The following is a 20176-nucleotide window of genomic DNA, read 5'->3' on the forward strand; positions in this document are numbered from 1 at the left end:
GCTGTTGAAAATGCGGCTTGCAGAAGAGCGTAACAAGGTTTGTAGGAACATCCCCGTCGTCATCTCCCAGGGTCACTTTGCAAAACCTGAGCACAAGCCATTCATCAGCTTGAGATAATGAGAGCGCACGAGGTGCACGGTAAAGACACAGCCACTTAAGGGGTTATTACACAACTGACACAAAGGCATGCTGCTGCCTCGGGAAAACCTCAGCTCGCCCTCTGCCCCGGACGCCTAATGTTAAATAACACAGATCTTTTTTCCTCAGCAGAAGAATGTGGAAACAAGCAAAACACAAAGTCCAGCAAACGAGAGATTTTTTTCAATTGTTAAGAGATTTGTGGTATTTCCTATGATGACTCATTTTATACATCAACTCAAGCTCTTCAAAGCAGCAACGTCAGGTTGCTCTAAATATGGCAGATGCTCATTTGGGGCTGTTGAGTCTTTGTTCGCTAAGAAAAAAGCTGCATCACAATAATTGAAGGAGCAAAATATTTTCATCGCTGTTCAGCAAAATGTCTGCAGCTGCATGAGACTCCAGCCCAACATCTTGCAGGTGTTAATATCATCTCTCCACATTTCCCTCCCTGTCTCTCTCTCTGGCTCATTTCAGATCCTAATGCTCTGGGACAACACGGACCTGACCACGCTTTAATCGGCGGCGTTGTTGCAGTCGTGGTCTTCATCACCTTGTGCTTGATAATAGTTCTTGGGCGATATCTGGCCAGACATAAAGGTAAAATAGGTCGCCGGAGTTGCCTTGAATAACAATTTACTTGCCTGGAGGAAATGTGTGTGGATAACTCGCTTTGGGTCCGCAGGGACTTATCTAACGCACGAGGCCAAAGGAGCGGAGGACGCCCCAGATGCCGACACAGCCATCATCAACGCCGAGGGAAACCACGTGCATGCAGAGGAAAAGAAAGAGTACTTCATTTAGACTTCCGTTACACTCCTTTCCTTCGTTTCATGACAACTTGTGACAGCAGACATGCAATTTTTACTTGCCTCAGCATCACTGTCTGTTTTACTTAACTTCATATTCTTTTCTCTGCTCTGAAAAGCTCATGCTCTGACACGCTGGTTTTGTAAGTATCCATTGGTAATATAGCCTTCTCCTTTTGTAAGCAATGTGCCCCATGTGCAGTTGGATCATGTCCCTTTCAGTTGTACGGTGCCTAAATGCTGTATACATTTCTGTATTTCTTTTATCGCTTGCTTAATCTCTATTCTCTCTAACTTTTTGCAGAATTCCTTTTTTTGTAAAATTCAGATGCAACCAGAAATGTGCTTCAGTTCGACTTTAGAGTCAAGACTTACATTTTCGATCTGTTTTCGCTTTCAGAACAAATTATGTTAAATCCACTGATTTATCAGACATTGACATCAGAAGCATCTCTTTAGAGATCGGAGGGTCTCGGGTGTTGCCTGGAGTTTTTACCCCCTCCGCAGCCATACTGCACATTTTTTAAACAACGTCACAAAGCAGACCAGACACACAAAAAATAAAAGGTAGAAGCACAATCAATGCGATTGTCTCCAGATGAAATCGACTCCCACTTCTCGCTGCCTGTTTATTCCTGCAATGATTTATTTTTCTTTTATTTTACTCATGCTGTTGATTTTTGAGAACAAGTCAGAAAATTAAAGCACAAAGTCTGAGGACTAAAACAGAGGGAAAACACATCAACTGTCTCAGGATTCAATATGAGTCTAGTTGGGGAGATGGTGTCAGACACACGATGAAGATTTCAGTACACAGTTGTTGTCACGGATGAGGAACTTTAATTTTTGTTGGCGATCATATGTAAGATCCAAACCGAGTGAGTGGAACCTTGTGGGGGTTCATTATTTATGTTGGATTTTATTGAACAACTATGCTCAATGTGTTGATATTGCTGTAAAATACTTTGCCAACGTGAATATTGGTGAACAATATTGTTGAATCTTGGGATCCCTGACACATTACAGTTTGTATATTAGCATATACAGTAGTTAAAGTATTCCATGAGTCTCAAATATTTTCTTTTTCCATTGATCTAACAGGAGGTTGTTTTGCTCTAAGGTGTGTAAATAATGTGTAAGTATTCAATTTCAGTGAAAGAAAAGAACACTGCTTATATCTTTTCATTTCAGGTCATTTTGATGAGATTGTTTTCATACTTTGAAGATTTCTTCAAACAGGGATTCTCATTGCTTAATTGCTTAAAATGTAAAAAGAAAAGAAAAAATCTGGTCAGAATATATGTATTTATTATTATGATTGATTGACATTTATTATATAATGCTATATTGATTGATATTATTGCTGTTATTACTAAAGTAGTTGTCTGACATTAACTTTTCCATTTTTTAATTCTCAAACATACCATGAAAAACAATACAAGGATCACCGTTATGGCCTTTGAGTTTGCTGCAAACAGTACTAATGACATGTTGAGGCATTGGTGAATCAGACATCCCCTCACTTGTATATAGTCACTGTATCAAAGACATTGAACCTCATTGCCAATGCTCATACATGTTATTTTGTTAGTTCAATATGATGCTATAAATAACTCATTTTGTACAAAGTTTTAATCGCTGTAATTAATTTGCTTTTTATGGGGGATGTGTGAGGTTTTTGCTTTTTTCTCAGTATTGAGTATTCACTTTTCAACTATGCCACTGTTAAAAAAAGAAAAAAGAGAGACAAAGTGTGGATTAAAATATGAACAACTTGAATTTTTGTCGTCAAGAGGTTTGTACTTTGAAATACGCTCATGATTTATGCTTGGTGCTGTTGAATTGTGACGCTATTACCCACATATCAGTCCACATATAAAAGAGAGCATATGTTGATGGACGATGCCACGACCAAATCAGCGTTGTAATTATTATTCCATGAAACCGAGTATTTGTCAGCCTTTAGTATCAATAATGCATGCAAAACGGCTAACTCATATTAGGATTAAAAAGCCAAGAAGCTCCTCGGGAAGATTGCCCCAGGCTCTCGGCTCTGCTCATGATTTGTGCATTAATACAGGGTGACAAACGGAAGACTCGAGTCTCCCTGAGTTCCTCCCGTCTCACTGGAGCGGACTTCAATATGCTTGAAGTGTCTTTGTGAAACTACCCACAGATGTCGGGACAGCAGGCTGCTGTTGCCCTTGTTTTAACAAACGACACAGAGGAGGCTAGGTGAGGGAAACTGGAGGCAAACTGCTCTGTGCCACATGGTGAAGGATGTCGGGACGCAGCTGATTGCTTTAATTGGAAGATGAAACTTTATTAATCCCTGTGGGGAAATTAGATAAATGGAAAAGAAAACAGTGATGGCATCTAACAAGGGAGAATGCAAATGGGATGCATTTAGAAAAGATAATAAAATAAGCAATAAATGTAAAAAAGGGGGAAGTAGTAAAAATGTTGCGGGGAAGTGCAGATGCTGCTTTTGCACTGTTGCAAAATATAAAAGACAGGTGGATGATTGATTTATAGATGGTGCAGGTGTTACTGGTGTTCATGTCTTCTTAATTACCACACCTAAACAAGTACATGAATATTAGAATGCACAACATCAAAAAGTGTGAATATATCAAAGATAATCAACATTCAACCTGCAAATCTGCATTAAAGGCTTTTCACAATCTCTAAATAATGACATTAAATATAACAGTCTTTAGATTTGCGTTATATACAATAAACCTAATTAAACTCCCATTTGATTAAATCAAATGTTGATTAAAGTATCATACACATACAGTAGTGATCTGGATACTATCCATACAATGAGCCCTACCAATTTAGAAAAACAAAAAAAGACCTTTTATGGTCCATTAGCATCGCTTCAGTGACACAGATTAACTTTTGGAAATTTGAGGATGGATATAATAGCCCTTTGCAGATTACTGAGCTCATATTGAATATCTCAACATCCTTAAAGGGAGAGATCTCGTTCCAGGACACGGGGCCCGAGTCATTACCATCCTCCATTCTTCAGCTCCCATTGACCTTGAGCATAATGTTGCTTCCCAGCAGACTAATGTTGCCATTACCGGCGCACTGTCCGGCCAACCACCTGCCTCCTTTCGCACGGTGCCTCGCTCCCCCCCGTCTCCTCCTCTCACCGAGACGGTTCCCGCTGCTCACTTCATAATCATTACCACCAAAAGCTCAGCCAGTTCAAATAAACATCAGCTCCCACTATCGCGCTCCTTCGCGTTATTAAAAGCTCAGTGCTTCGTTAAGCCATGTAAATTGAGATAGACTGTCTTGAGTAATGCCTGGCAGAATATAATGCTCAGAATCCATCATAATTTAGCAATTGGATATCAAGGGGGGGTTCGTGTGCAGTTGTTTAAAAAAGGGAGTTGGAAAATGGATTTTCTCTTTACCCCTAGAAATGTGAGAACCATACCCTGGGCAATGTAACAACCGCAGCATGACCTCTGAGGAGGCCTTGTAAGTCTTACTAAACTGGAGAAACTGATCCCCCCCCCCCTGCACCCTGCAGGCACCATCCATATCAGTCCTCCAGCTCACAATAAACTCTTATCATAGCTGAACAGAAGTTTCTGACAAAATCCTTCAGGGGACAACGTGATATCTGTAAAAAATAAAAATAAAAACATTATCACACTTAAACATCAAATGCACAATGCTGATTTTACAGTGATGAGCTAATAGTCCTTTTAGTTGTACAATTAAATACTTGCCTGTTTTCTATTGTCTCAACAAAACTTGGGCAGAAAAAAGTAAAGTTCCTCGACTTGGACAAGACTGTTGTCAGCACAGACTGATATTTTTTCTTTTTCATCCCACTCTTCTGCTGTAGATTAGTGACAACTGGAGAAGCTATGGCACAGACTGTGCGTGAAAAGCCCTCCAACCCTGACACAAATACTGGCCCTCTCTTTTTGGATTAACGGCACAATGTTGTTATGCAGAAATAACAGTAATTCCACTTGTTTTCACTATCCAAGCATGTAAATGGCCCTGTGTAATTCACTGGGCGATTTGCTGAGGAAGGAAAAGGATCAAAGGATTTCAAAGATGGAGTGGGATTGCGGCGCGAACGCGGTGAACGCTCAACAGAAGTGATGAAGAGGTGATCGTCCTCTGGATCATGTTTTTAATTGCAGATTTAATGAGATATCAGTGGCACTGATAACAATAAGCACAATATCCTCCACTGGAAAAAAACTGTTTTCTTTTCTTTTCTTAATACTCGTGAACGATGGGTGATGCTGGTTGCGAACTCAGAGACCACTGAATAAGTCTGATGATGAATTAACGTCTGGGGGCAATGTCTGCAGATATTCTGGCCTCCATCTTCCATTCACCGTATACTGTTAACAGCCTGAGTAGTTAATGTCCGACCAGATTGAATTGAAATGAATTTTATCACACGATTTGAATGTTTCTCCACAAACAACAGAAACTTTTCTACTTTTTGTTGATGTTTTAGGTCCAGGGCATTTTGGGTAATTTAACAGCTGTCTGCATGTGAATGCGTTTCGGTCAATGTGTTCCTCCTTGTTTGCTCTTCACACTGCGGGCAGCCATGGCCTGCTCAAACATGATTGGTCAAACTAGAAACATGAGCTAGAGGGCTTCCAGACCCCAAATCGTATCTCTAGTATCCTCACCTAGAGCAAGAGCTGTTCACCTGTTTATTCAGCACGCAGAACCCAGAACTGGTGAATCAGCTGTCTTTGGCGCTGTTGACACGGCATGTTATCGTGAATGTGCTGTTTGTCGTAATCGGCAATGTCACTTGAGTTGATGAGTCTCGAGTCTTGAAGGTATTGTGCGCTCGGATCACATCGAATTCGACTCTGCACGTCATTGGGGCCTGAACAATACACAGGTCAAGAGTGAAGTCAGTAAGATGAAGAGTTCTTGAGATATGCGTCCCACATACAGACAGATTTCTGGAATAGGCAAATTGTTAAGTTATATGACAAATGTACACAGTTTGATTTTTTTAATGGCAGAGTGGCGCTGACTCTGCAGGTTGATTAGATCGTGTTTGTTACCCATCATGGGAAAGGAAAACAGCTGTTCCTGTAGGTATCAGAGGACTTAGAAGACGTATGTTCTTGGTTTGCAGATGCTGCCCCACCCAAAAACCTGCACAGAAAGCAAGGGGAAGTTTACCTTTTTATTAGATTTGTATTAATATTGAACATATCTCGTTTCCAAATTGGACCAAATTCAACACTGCACTTCCTCAGGCCCTTAAAAATACAAGCACCAACTATAAAGCTGATGATATGAATGGTTCTCAAGATATGTGAGTCATATACAGACAGACGGAAAGATATTTCTGGAATTATTAGATTGTGTCATCTCTCATATTGCTTCCTGGCCAGGACAAATATTTTTGGAAGAGTTTTCTTGTAATCATTGCTCTGCACCCAAAGGCGAGGTGCAAAGAGCTGTGGAAGATGAAATTCACAATTTTTCAATATCCTCCTTTTCATTTTCAGAACTTTGGGAGTCTTGTTATTGTTGCCCTCAGAAGCCGGAGGTGGCATTGTTTGTATAAATGGTTTTGTCCTTGATTGACAGTTGCTTCTAATGGAGAATTGGCTAGAATAATAACAGCATGTTTACAGCCCTGCTGGTCCCTTTGGAAGAAAGAGTCATTGCAGGAAAAGAAAAAGATCATAGTGAGGCCAAGTAGCATCGCAGGTACACTCCTGGACTTTTGTCAAAATACCCGAAAGCTAAATGTATTCTCACTCTAATACATTCGAACAGCAAATTTTCCAGTTGAGCTAAGAGAGGTGGAGCGCGGCTGAGTTCTCCGTGGCCCCCTTTTGACTTATAACGACAACATACACGCCTCATCCGTATCACTGCTGAATCCAAGGGCTGTAGGATATTATCCTGAGATGTGTTTTGCCTAATCATATTTGATGAGATTAAACAGATCACTCACACTTACACTTGTGACAGGGCCGAGTGGAAGTTAGGAGGAGTCAAATGATCTGGAACAAAGAACATGAGCTTGTGTATCCCCCTGGGTGCATCACCATGCCATTAGTCTAGATGAATGTGTACAGTCAGATACAATTCCCTTGTTTGCTGCATGAGGGCTTCCACTTTGTGAGGCAGCGGCTTCGCTGTTCAAATCAGGCCACATGCAGGCCTGTGGATTGATGACTGAAACAGGGCTACCCACTGTATTTTAAAGTCATTCATCCACACTGGCTCACATCCTCTGTGGTTCATCTTTAAATAGCCTGCCCTGGGATTGTCTGTCTGCCATTTGATTTATTCTATATCATATTTTTAGATCTAATTAAAACAAACTTCCCTGTATTGTTTGGCTGAATTCTGAAGCGTGCAGGCCCAAGAGAATACATAAAGGGGAGCCTTGTCTTGGGAAGTCATTTGGGGGGAAATAGCGAGTACCTGTGGCATAAGGTATGCAATAAATAGCGTGCCATCTGTTTGGATTTGAGCACTTGAGATTCTTCCAAGGAAATCACCAGAGACATAATTAAAGTTGGAATATTAGTGAGTGGGAGACTGATGTTCCTCCAATAAAATGATGGCTATAAGAAATCATAGCATGAGTGTGATGACAGGGATTACATTTTCTTTAGGGTGAAAAGACATTGCTGCATTTGTTTTTGTCCTCAGAGATTATCATAAGATACCAATTGATGCTTATTCAACTGTGTTTTTGTCGCCTTTCAGTCTATTAAAGTTCTGTGAGCTTTTTAAAGCGTTAGTTTCCCTTCATGCTGGGGAGGACGCTGGGAAAAGTTTGCCTTTAGGGCTTCAGAAAGCCTTGTTGGCAGACAGATTTTTTGGCTTTTGATTTTCCGCTGCACTTTTTGTTCAGTTTAGGCAACATAACTATTTGGTAAGGTTGGTTAAAATAGACCCTTTTATCACTTTAAATGAAGTGCACAAAGGCTTTTTGGCAGAAAGCCTTGAACCCAACCTCAGTCATTTCCAGCTAATGTGCACGTCTCTTGGAATCAATGGAAATGATGGATGCTCCCACAGGAAATATGATGTGAAGTGGGGTGTCAGTGGCCAAATGGACACCTAGCCAGTTATTAGTGGACAGAAAGACACAGCTTAGGGAAAGATGATGTGCCACTAAATTACTGTGTCTCTCACAAACAGGCTAAATTAATGCTTGATGCACTGATCCAAACACATGAACCGTCGAAAGAACTTAATTAGTCAAAGTTGTCATTTTTCTGAATGTTCAGATATTCTTAACCTCAGTCGTGAACCTGTCTTTTCTACTATTCTGGTTTTACTACTGTAGAAAACATAGTATTTATCATTTACTATTAAATTCCACCCGACTGTATCACTGACATGACAAGTGGATGATGAAAAATTAATTTGTCAACGCATCAAAAGCTTACAATTGGGTGATACCCTAAAATCATAAGTAGTGAAGAAAGTCAGGTTTTTGTTTTTAGGACAGAATAACGCTGAGTGGGATCATTTACAAAAAATTGATTATGAATCAAGTCAAGTCCAAGTTTAAAAACAAAGAATTCATATCAAATACAAAATGCAGTTATACATCATAAATATTTTAAAATTAAAGTATTGCACTTGAAATCAAGGTCTCAAACGTCTTAAATAGTAATCCAAATGTTACTACTTTATGTCAAACTGCAAGATCTTAAAATTTAAGATCTTAAAAACAAGCAATAACATGTGAAAAACATATACATGACCATTATAACACGCTTTCTCTTGTATATTCTATTATTGCAGTACCCTTTTCAAATAACACCCTCTCCAATGCAAACACTATTGCTAAATGCCTAAACATTGTAATAAAGGTCCAGTGTGTAAGATTTAGGTGAAAGGGAACTATTGGCAGAAATGTTTGCAACATGCAATTTCAACACTAGATATCACTAAATTCTACACACTGCACCTTTAAAACAGACCTAACAAACTGCTGTAGCTGCAGGATGCCAGCTGTCTGGATGTGGGTGGACATCAGGTGTTGGCATCAGCCTCATTATCGTCCAAGTGTCTTATTTCCAGTATGTATAATGATAGCAGAGGACGACATCAGGTTTAATTGTCCCCAGTTTAAAATAGCACCAGCCCAACATACTCACTGTGCTGGTGCCTATGTGCAGTGTGTACACCTATCTGTCACCTCAGTAATCACACATACATTTATACACTGTATCGTGTAAACACTTGGTTCGCTTGCTGTTGATCATCATATGTGTTCATTTGTACTCAAGATTTCCTGACCATATGTAAAAGTACAAACATTAACATAAGTTTATCAGAACGTATTTATTAATTTTTGAACCACATGGTGTGGAAGGTATCACAAGTTTTTGAGGTTTTGAATGATTCTCGGAGAACACACACCTGTGTGCTGAAATCTGATATTTTCAATGTCTCTATATTGATTTCAAGCAGAAACCGCTGCCACTGATTGAACAGTGCATCCATGGTTTGTGTAGGAGTGCAGCTGCAGACTTGATTTTTATCTTTCTCATCTAATGATTTTTTGATCGCCTCGATGCTGCACAGCCTTTTGACCCCAGTCAGTTTTTACGTATTTCATTCCAAACTGTGCTTTTGGATCAACACTATAAAAAACATGCTTGATACAGCTGCCGGTGAGGAACAGTGTTGCTATGTCCACCAAAACAAACTTCGGTTTGCATGACATTCTCCCTTTAAAGCGTTTTAAACGAAGGAAATATCACATAAAAATACATCTCTGCTCAGACACAAGGTCTACTTCCATTAAGTTTAATGAAAATCTATATCTGTATTAAAGCGCTTTACAAAGGGAAATCATCCAGGAGATTTGGACAAGGTGGGATGTAGCACAATGCAGACAGGAGCAAGAAACAAAGAATGGTCTCTTGCTCGATGCTCAGGGGACCCATCCCATTGACTTAAATAAAGGCACAGCCTCTGTCAAGAAAGTTATATCATATTATTTTCTAGGATTAATTCACAAAATCCAGTACAATTCCAAAAAGGTTCATTTTATGAAAAATAAACCTGTGAATTATCTGACTGTATTTATTAATTAAGCATATTACTGCTGGTGGTCATTCGTTTAATGTTGTGTCTGCAGTTCTAATATATCTATTAATAGTGTTTGTATATACAGAGTAAACCACACAGTTCACATTACAACCTATGTTATCTAGCTAATGCATTACAAGCAATTGATCCCAGGGAATGCATCGGGAAACTTGAGCCTCACTTTTTACAGCTTTCCACCTTATTTTTTATTCTCTCACCATTCTACTGATTCAGGATGCACTTGTCAAACTAAACTTGTCTTTGAGCAAACAAAACAAGGGGTGGTTTTAACAGAGTATGAATATGTAGGTATTTTGGTTATTGATTGGGATTTAAACATCATATTAATAATCTCATCGCCAAACAGCAGAAAGATAAATCAGACTATCTAACACGAACACATCCAGGATATTTAAAAATGAGGGAATCTTTCCATCGACCCCAGATTATGGCGATATCATTTTCAGAGCTGCATTATACCAGAGATCCCTTTGACATTCACGAACACATTCTGCATTCCAAAGCTGGTTTGTGCGCTCTGGTGCAATCACATGCATGTTTTCATCCATAAATCACTGACTGAGCATGCAACATCATATTGGAGTGAACACTGTACCCTACCAGACTTGCACTACTAACCGTCTAGTGTTTCAAGTTTATGCTGGACCTGGGGGGTATGCCTTTACTTGTTGTGCACCAAATACATGGGATATTTCAGAACACAGTCTTGTCCAGTCATTGTCCTCCTGATGTATTTAACTGTAAATAAAGGAAACCTTAACTATTTTAAAGGCTAAAATACATCTTTATCTTGATGAATGAATGAGAAGGGAACTTATAGGGTTGTAGTTGGTAAAGAGCTGAAAGCTTTTCTTTCTAAAAGAGGGGAAGGATCAGTGGGGAAGCCCCTACCTGAATCCTTCCAGAGACGTGTACCAGTTGTCTTTATAATGCCAGTCAGTGGGATGGCGATGCTTGGGGATTACACCAGACAGACAGCTCAGTAAGACAACTGATTCAATAGTAGTGAGAAGAGACAAAATGTTTAATTCAGCCATATTTAGTATTCATGGGATGGACAGCCATACAACAGTTCACCTTGAGGGGTCATCCTGAGAGAAGGTCCAGAATCCTAAAGAGTCGGCCAGCCAAGTTTCCACTGAGTGCTCGGAAACACAACTGATTGTGTTTTTAATTGCTTTGATTGTCAAGATGTACATGGAGAATTAATGGACTGATACGCCCAGAAAGGGAAAGTCCTGTGAAATTTTGATAGATTTACCTTTAAAAACAAAGTTGACCGATGGATATAAATACATTCCTCATGCATTCAATCCACTGCCTGTGTGCATGTTTTATGAAAGTATCTCACAAAATAAAATGAAAGATTGTGCACATGACTAGCTGCAGTAGGGGGTTATATATTATTATAACTATAATTAACTGCTTGTCACCACCGCTAATGCATCACATTACAGCCAATGCTGCAATTAACTCGAGGGGGAGTACAACTGTGCTGCACCTTAGAAACATTACTGCTTATCCAGGAGGATTCTTCACACTTTGGTTTGTGTTTTATTTCTATTATATTAAGCAATGGAATGAAGTGTCTGCTTCTTTTTAAGGACTGTGAAGTTCTTTCCAAGCATATTTAGATTTGTCACCTCTCCATCATAATACTCGAAGAAACCTCTTGTGTTAAATGTTTGCAGCTTCAAGTAATTCAAAACAATAAAATTCATATTGGCTTGGCTCTGCGACAGAGAGCTTGCTATAGGAACATGATGAAATCCCTGTGTTAAAATACCTCACCATGACGTTCAAAACTAATTCAATTATATGCATCACCAGTCCAATAGACCTACATAATTCAGTTATTGTCTAAAATGATGAAGAAAAGGAAAGAAAAACACCAGCAAATCATGTGTGAATGAAGTTTAATGTAAAAATGATTTTCATGAGGAGTCGCAAAAATGGGCTTTGAGAACGAGGGATAACAGATGATTTCTACAGACATTATTTTCTAAGCCATTTACTTTGCATTTACTGCAGATCCTGTTTACTCTGTATCTTTAAGGTATCCCTATAATGGGGGGATAATATGGTGAAGGACCAAGTAGGGCAAACAACAGAAAAGACTGGAAAACATTTTCTTCTCTTTGAAGTCTAACCCATTTAGGCTGAGTGCAGCTATAGCTGCTATGCATCATGCACTGCTCCCAAGAAAAACATAATTTAAAAAAAAGTACAGTATTTGGATGGTTACACTGTATGGTCTCATTAATTCAAGGCTACACATTTGGCTTTTGATCGATACCTCATTGCATCAAACACTGGCCGTGAATTCATCTGCAGAAAGTCAATATGGAAGATGAGCCTTATAACTAGAATCAGGAGATTCCAGGGATGTTGTCTAGTCCACGCGTTTGTAACCTCTAGATTAGATTACTGCAACTCTCTATTTGCAGGATGCTCCATGAAGACTGATAAAAGTCTCCAGTTGGTCCAAAATGCTGCAGCACGAGTGCTGACAGGAACTAGAAGGAGAGATCATATCACTCCTGTCTTAGCTTCCTTACATTGGCTCCCTGTAAAATTTAGAATAGAATTCAAGATCCTGCTCCTCACATTTAAAGCCCTCAACAATCACGGCCCCTCATATATCAAAGAGCTGATAACACCTTATTATCCAAGTAGATCACTTCGTTCCCAAAACACAGGCTCTCTAGTGGTTCCAAGAGTCTGTAAGAGTAGAGCAGGAGGTAGAACATTTAGCTACCAGGCTCCTCTCCTGTGGAACCAGCTCCCACTCTGGGTTCGGGAGGCAGACACTGTCCCAGCATTTAAAGTAAAACTAAAAACCTTCCTCTTTGACAAAGCTTATAGTTAGTTCTGGATCAGGTGAGTCCTGAACCATCCCTTAGTTGTGCTGCTATAGGTTTAGACTGCTGGGGGAACTCCCATCATGCACTGAGCACTTCTTCACTTCCCTCTGTCTCTCTGCCCCCTCACACCTGTTTATTTATTTATTTATTAGTTTTAACATGTCATCATGTCAAAGTGTCACTTTGTCCTCCCATAGTCCCTCTGGCTCTTCTCTCCATCTCGTTTCAGATAACTCCGTCACCGGGACTGCAGGACAACAACGACTACCATCACCATTGTCATCATTATTTATTTAGTTATTGTTATAGTCAGCCTTGATACTGATGGTGCCAAGTTGTTCCCGGTCTCTCTCTCTCCACCTCATCTCTCTCTTCTCTCCCCCGCTTTCCACCCATCTCTCCTTTCCTCCCCCCTTACTTTTCTTTCCTCACCCCAACCGGTCGAGGCCGATGACCGCCCACATTGAGCCTGGTTCTGCCAGAGGTTTCTCCCTGTTAATGAGGGAGTTTTTCCTCTCCACAGTCGCCTGTGCTTGCTCATTGTGGGAACTGTTGGGTTTCTCTACATTAATATTGTTTTAAGGTCTTGACCTTTAAATGTAAAGTGCCTTGAGATAATGTAAATTATGAATTGGCGCTATATAAATAAAATTGAATTGAATTGAATTGAAATTGTCAGTGGGTGAAAGTCTCCAACAGAAACGTCAGTTGATTCATAATCTGATGTATTTTTCAGATGAGTAAACTACACGGTGTCACCTTCAGTACAGAGCAGAGTATGATGGTAATCAAGGTCCGCTTCCCCACTTTCAATTACGTTAAAATATGAAAATGTCACAGAACAATGAAGCAACGTGAAGCAGGTGAAAGGAGGTAAATTACAAAATAAATAAAAAACTTCACAACGAACAGAACCTTGATCTGCACAGTCGCCTCCTTGATGTTGAGCCCAAACTCGCTTTGTGTCCAAGTGGGCAGCGTAATCATCACACTTATCTAAAACTGTCAGTGAAGTTGAAGGAGAGTGACGGTGACATTTTGCATTGTTTTGTTTTCTGCACTTCAAAAATGAAATAATGACTTAGTGCTGACTCTCAGCTTTAAGAGCATTAATGTCCGTATCAGTGAAACTCATCGAAACAAACTGGTCACACGGTTTTAAAGGACAGTTTTCATTTCAAAATGTTTTCATGCTCTAAACATATGACTTTCCTCATCGCTGCAGCTCCTCTTTTTCAGCCTCTGTCAGAAACACTTGTCTCACTTCTGTCTCTTTAAGCCAATTAAGCCCAGTCTGCTCAAATTGGCCAACCACTTCAAAATGTCGGCCTCTGCTTTTGCTTTACCTGCCGTTGCCAATTACATCATGCAAATACGGTGCCTTGAGATGTCATGTGAAATCACGATTTCCTGGAAGTATCAGATGGTTTGATGTGGCGTTTCAGTAGCTTCAGTGTTTCCTGTGGAGGAGAGGAGCTCACTCCAGTGCGGACTTTGTGGTTTTTAACTTTCACATACACAAAACACCATGTGACACACTAAAGGACAGGGAAAACTTATATGTGGATTATATGTCTCACGCAAAGAATTAGCTACGAAAATATATGAATATGCTTTTACAGATAGTTTTTTGTTTGTTGGTGTTAAAAGAAAACAGAGCGAATTAACCCCCTGCTCTCTCTGTCATGGTCTCCCATGCAAGTACGGATGATCAGAGAGAGATCAGAAGCTAAAGGTCCGTTACAATAACAAAGAAGATAATATGGCTGCCAAGAAGTGGTCCACACTTGACCTGTTATGGTGTATTGACCAGAAGAAGTTGTAATTACTTGCACCACGGCTACAGCTGCAGTGCAGGTCAATAACACTGCTTCATTGCTTAAAGATCTGTACAGTTAACAATGGAGGTAAAAGCCACTGGAAGCATGCGGTGTTTCTAGTAGTGGTTTCATCTGACAGGTGGATGTGAGGCGAGAACGTCGGGTGCAGGGAGCAGTTTGCTCTGACTAAAATACGCAGCCGTTTTCCACTTGGTGTTTCACAGTCATACCTCAAGGCACAAATTCATTAGTTAGAATGTTATTTTCGGATGTCGGGATCGAATGCCGGAACATCACAAGTGCTGCTCATCACTTCACTTACTGCAGAGACTGTCACTCATTGACTAAAAAGAGCACTTTAGTATTTTCTAGTCAGCCATAAGTCACATATTCATTGTCTGCTCCTCTGTTTGTCCACTGCTGTACAGTTGTGGTAGCTGAGGAGTAAACAGATTCACCAGAAATAATGACGGAGAAAATCAATGAAGCATCGTGAAAGTCGTCTGTGCGTGGAATGAAACAAATTAAAGGTGTGAAGCAAATACGTTTCTGTCTCTGCTGAAAGAGCCTTTACAAGTGATTTATTCCAAATGTGGAAATTCATACTCCACTGGTCATTGCTATAATAAAGCTATTATGAAACGATGCATGGCGTTACATTAAATCATGGCAGGTGATATTTAGATTTGGAAAAGAGACATTCTTTGTGATTCATGTGAAACCAGATTTCTTGACAACCCCAACAACAAAGATTAGAAAGATTCTGATGTAAGAGTATCGAGTCTGTGGGGAGGAGCTGGACCTGAAGAAGGTTCCTGTGATGAGTCCATACCTTTAAATCTTTATGGTAAATTCATGACAGTTAAATATATTTCCTGAAAATCACAATACTCATGTTTGATCCAAATAACATTGGATTTGTAAATTCAAAATCATTGTTGCCATATATATATATATATATATATATATACACACATTTTATTTTTGGTTTATAGAGGTCATTGAGGTTATGCAATGTATTAGTTTTGAAATCAGATAACTTTTCATACTTTCCAACTTTGATAATATAATGCTGCCATCTGCTGGCAAGCAAGTTGTCAAGTAAGTCCAATACAATACCTGCAACTATTATTTTCTTTTAATAAAAACTCTATATACAGGATGAGTCATACTGCAAAGTATAATATGCTGATTCTTTGCTCAGTAAATTTCTAACGAAGTCTGAACTCTGAAATGTTGTCAGGGTTCAAAGATAATTAATACCGAGTGGTATTTCCACAGCATTGGAATAAACAGTATATTATGCAATACTATCCCTTATCTAACAAGTCTTGTAAAGTTACATATATGTGACAAAGGTATGATGTGATAATAGCCTTTCAAAGATACAGTGTACGAGTCCATGCCAAGTGAATGTATGCAGTGCAATTTGCAAATAAAACCACATATAAAATATCCATAAATAACATACATTTAATAGGATGATATAAAATGTATATTGAATCCCAGAGGAACAAAAACAACATAAGTCAATATGGATGTTTTTCATTTCAGTCCTAAGATTCATGTTCAATAACCAGATGTTTTAATTGCTTGAGTGTAATACACAATTACCCGCAATTCATCAGATAATCGTTCCAAGAAAATTGGAGAAAGGCTTTCCACGGATGTGTTTTATCTATTATTCATAAGAAGAAAGAAAATCAACAGATTTCATAAACAGATACCCGGCACATTGTTGACTATGTTGTCCAATTATTAATGCAGTATCAGACCTGAAAATCCTATAATAGCCTGGTAGCAATACACAGTGGTGCCGTTTGAGGGGAGAAACACCTAGGGCTAGATGTGATCTGTGGCACATAGGAGTATTAAAATTGCAAATTTAACTGAGGTCCTTGAGAAAATACTCAGGTAAACATCTTTTTAATGCTTCTTTTTGAAAAATATGCCTATTAGCTGCAAAGAGCAGGAACTGTGTGTCTCAGAATTGCAGAAATGTTGTTTCTGTCTTTTATTCCAATGAGGTCCCCGGTGGAACAGCTGAGCAACTTCCATAAAAAGGTTGTTCATTTATTTCAGTTTATCAGGCACATGTGACCATGTGCTCACGATCCATTTGTGAGCACGTAACAAACATAAAACCAGATGACCAATTGCAAATGCAATTTTCAGGAGAGGTTAGTTAGTCTCCAAGTTTGACCCCTACCTCCCTTCAATGCCAAAATATATCTGAAAGACGTCACAACAGCCTTTCTCGTTTAAGAACTGGTAGAGTTGCCCAAGGTCCATGTGATTTCCTCTGTTCCCATGGGGGTCAAACATTGCCTCTTCAAAGCCTGTGAATTTGCGCAAGGATTCGACACCTTCCACAGTCCTGCTGTCCTTGCACTGACGATCGAGGGGAATATCCTCCCTATGTCGAATCATGATCTTCTTCCATGTCAGAACCTTCACTCTAAAATGTGGAAAAAAATTTAAAAAAGATTAGAAAAATTATAAACCTCACACCTCAGCAAAGCTTTTGGATGCAACGTCAGAGGCTAAAAATAACATCACTGAAGGTACCTGGACCAGAACTCCTCGCAGGCCGACTGAGGACCTTCCACACACACAATTCCAGGCTTCCCAGGCATGCTAAATCCTGACAGGCCGAGCTCCTTGGACCACTCCAGGATGCTCTTCCTCTTTGTCTTGTTGTAGATGTGGTGGCTGTAGATCCACAGACGGGTGAACACTTCCTCAGCCTGTGGAGACGACTCTTTCTTTGGGGCTGTTGCTGCCGTTAAACTCTTACTAATGAAGAGCGGCAGGTTGTCTTTCACCCAGTCCACTGCAGAGAGCACACACACTTCCCCCAGGCAGTTTTCCATGAGGTACGCATTGAGAGCTGCGTGCAGCTGCGTCTGCTGGGCCCTACTGAGACCAGCACACCTACAGCACAAATAAGAAGAATTCAGAGACAATCCCGTCCTTGAGACCAAAAAACTCTCATGGACATTTTGAGGAAGATAACATCTGTATTACGAAACAACAGAAAATTATCTTGTTAGTTTTCTAAATAAATGAAATATATTTCTCTTTTAATGCTGCTGCAGTACTTTGCATTGTGATACACGCATCTGCTCGCTCCAACATTTCTTCTCAAGCCCACGGGTTTACTCATTTTTACTGTGACAACGTGATGGGGTTGTTTGTCTCAGTTATGGGCCACCTGATTAAAGCGGACAGCAGACGATCCTGTGATTTATCCTCCAAGGCTACTTTTGTCATTGATAGAGGTTGATACATTGATATATCCTTTAGCAGCTTTTCCATGGGGTTTTTCTAAAAAACATGTGTGTCAAATTTGTGGATTAAAAACATAAAGTAGTCACATACAGCAGCTTTCTTAACCTCCAATAATGCTATAACAGCAGAAAATGACCTATAATCACATTCTGCTGCATAGATGGTTGCTAATCTATGCCGCTTTAAATCATTTCATTTACACATTAGACTACAATAATGGCACAGCCATCCTTGGCTTCTTTTTGTGAGCAAGTACAGATTTAGTTATACAAAACATTTTTAAGAAATTGGCATATTAAAATGACTAAATAAGATGATTTATTCTAAAATAAAACAACACAGTGAAATACCAAACTAAACCAAACAAAAGACAAGACAGGGATAGGCCTTTTTATAGGCTTGTCGAGAGATTAAAATGCTTAAAACTCTGACTGATGATCATCATACTAAAAGCATCATGAACCAGAAAGACCAATCGAGTTTTGCAATCTATCGTTTTAAAGAGAATCTTGCTTTTGTGGCGCTTTCTCAGAAAGAACAATTGATGGAATTAACTTGACATTTCAAAACACTTTGAGCCACATTCTTCTGTTTCCTTATGTTCTTTATTTCATTCTCTTGCACTGATTTAGATTTTTCCAGTTTGCTACATATTAGTTTTATGAAGACTTCTATTAGTCTTCCTTTGCCTTGATGGTAAAGTACTTTGACTCATATTGTTTTAGTATGACATATAAATAAATCTGACTTGAATTGCCTAGATGTAAATATTTCTCTCTTGAAAAGCATGCACACATTCAACTAGCTTAATCACGTCGCACAGATGTATTGACAGCCTTAATTTTTGTGCACAGTTGTACTAGTCCTTGCTTTTATGTTAATTGTTCTTTTTTCCCCCCTATATTCAGTTATTATTATCATCTGTATTTATTCTGTACTTGGGTAGCTGTAATCCCTGAATACCGCCCCTGGGAACCAATAAAGGATTATCTCATCTTATCTCATGTTGCTGTTTTACAAGATTTAGCTTTCAAAATGTACAATTATCTGCAATCTACAAGATGATATCTTCTTACCGGACTGTTATCTCTGGTAACACACTGGGATATTCAGATGGATAAGCACAGGACAGAGTGACATCTGTCTGAAAGGAGCAAGGAAAAGAAAATGATCATATATCCCGACATAGATGATTCTCAGTCACGAACCATGACAGTGTGGTAAGGTTACCATGCCCGTGTTTGCAGTGTCCAGCCTCTGTTTGATGAGAAACTGGGGTCTGAGCGCAGGAGGGCTGTGTGCTGAGGCCGACCCCTCCACAAAGTCCCTGAGCTCAGCCGCTGCCAGCTGGTCTGTGAGCTCCAGCTCCTCCATGGTGGGAAACATGCTGGTCAGCAGCTCGATCTCTGCGAGCTGAGCCTCAGCCCACTCCACGTACAGCATGTTGATGGAGGCGAGCGAGAGCTACCACCTCCACTGCTACAATGCATTTAAAGATAAAGCAATCAAACACATGGTTTGCCCACAGTTAGGGATGTAGTCCTTAAATGAACAACATGCTGCATAAGATTGAACTTGCAAACCAACCAATATATACAAACAAACAAATACATGCAAGCAACCAAACCAATGCATGAAAACAAGCAAATAAACTGATAAATACAAACAAACTAATGCATGCAAAAAAACTAACAAATGCTAGTAACCAAACTAAAACATGCAAACAAAATAATAAATGCTAACAAACTAGGAAATGTTAGCAAACAAACCAAACTGAGTGATAAATGCTAGCACACCAAACTAATGCATGCTAGCAACCAAATTAAGAATTGCTAGCAAACAAACTCATAAACCAAAAACCAAACCAAAGCATGAAAACAAACTAATAAATACTAGCAGACAAACTAATGACAGCTAACAACAAATAAATCAACACTGACAAAAGACAATTAAGATTTACCTCACTATCGATCGTGTTGTCAGGTCTGAGAAGACAATGGAAGACTTATATAACCAGTGATTAGAAATGAATCGGATTCAACTTCACAGCAGTTCTGCTACGTCCACGTTACACTAGCTAGCGATCTAAACTTGTTTCAACTCGGAACCATCCAAACGACGCACACAGGAAACGTGCGT

General features: G+C 39.5%; 2 protein-coding genes across 4 annotated transcripts in view; one reads left to right on the forward strand and one right to left on the reverse strand.

Moving 5' to 3' along the window:
• The window catches only part of cadm2b (cell adhesion molecule 2b), a 142064-nt gene extending 139337 nt beyond the window's left edge, over positions 1-2727 (forward strand). For all 3 annotated transcript variants that reach the window (XM_069534620.1, XM_020088014.2, XM_020088015.2), the window contains 2 exons: positions 617-739; positions 825-2727. In XM_069534620.1, coding sequence (XP_069390721.1) covers positions 617-739; positions 825-943 — 242 coding nt within the window. In that variant the 3' untranslated portion in view covers positions 944-2727. The remainder of the gene's footprint in view (positions 1-616; positions 740-824) is intronic.
• A 13472-nt stretch (positions 2728-16199) lies between these two features.
• On the reverse strand, positions 16200-20155 carry rwdd2b (RWD domain containing 2B). Its single transcript, XM_020088309.2, has 5 exons — positions 19998-20155; positions 19268-19516; positions 19114-19181; positions 17315-17680; positions 16200-17204 (listed from the first exon to the last, which is right to left on the reverse strand). Exons 2-5 carry the CDS (start codon positions 19478-19480, stop codon positions 16952-16954), a joined length of 900 nt encoding a protein of 299 aa, XP_019943868.1. The 5' UTR covers positions 19481-19516; positions 19998-20155; the 3' UTR covers positions 16200-16951.
• Positions 20156-20176: the final 21 nt, after the last annotated feature.

This window comes from Paralichthys olivaceus, chromosome 11, assembly GCF_024713975.1.
Source record: "Paralichthys olivaceus isolate ysfri-2021 chromosome 11, ASM2471397v2, whole genome shotgun sequence".
Classification (NCBI taxonomy): Eukaryota; Metazoa; Chordata; class Actinopteri; order Pleuronectiformes; family Paralichthyidae; genus Paralichthys; species Paralichthys olivaceus.

Bases quoted from the DNA above. Each gene is read 5' to 3' on its own strand.
- rwdd2b (XM_020088309.2), bottom strand. From the start codon at position 19,480: ATGCTGTACGTGGAGTGGGCTGAGGCTCAGCTCGCAGAGATCGAGCTG. The intron at 17,681-19,113 runs GTAAGAAGATAT...TTTGTGCTGTAG, and splicing joins TTACCAGAGATAACAGTCCG to GTGTGCTGGTCTCAGTAGGG. The intron at 17,205-17,314 runs GTACCTTCAGTG...TCCACATTTTAG, and splicing joins TGCGAGGAGTTCTGGTCCAG to AGTGAAGGTTCTGACATGGA.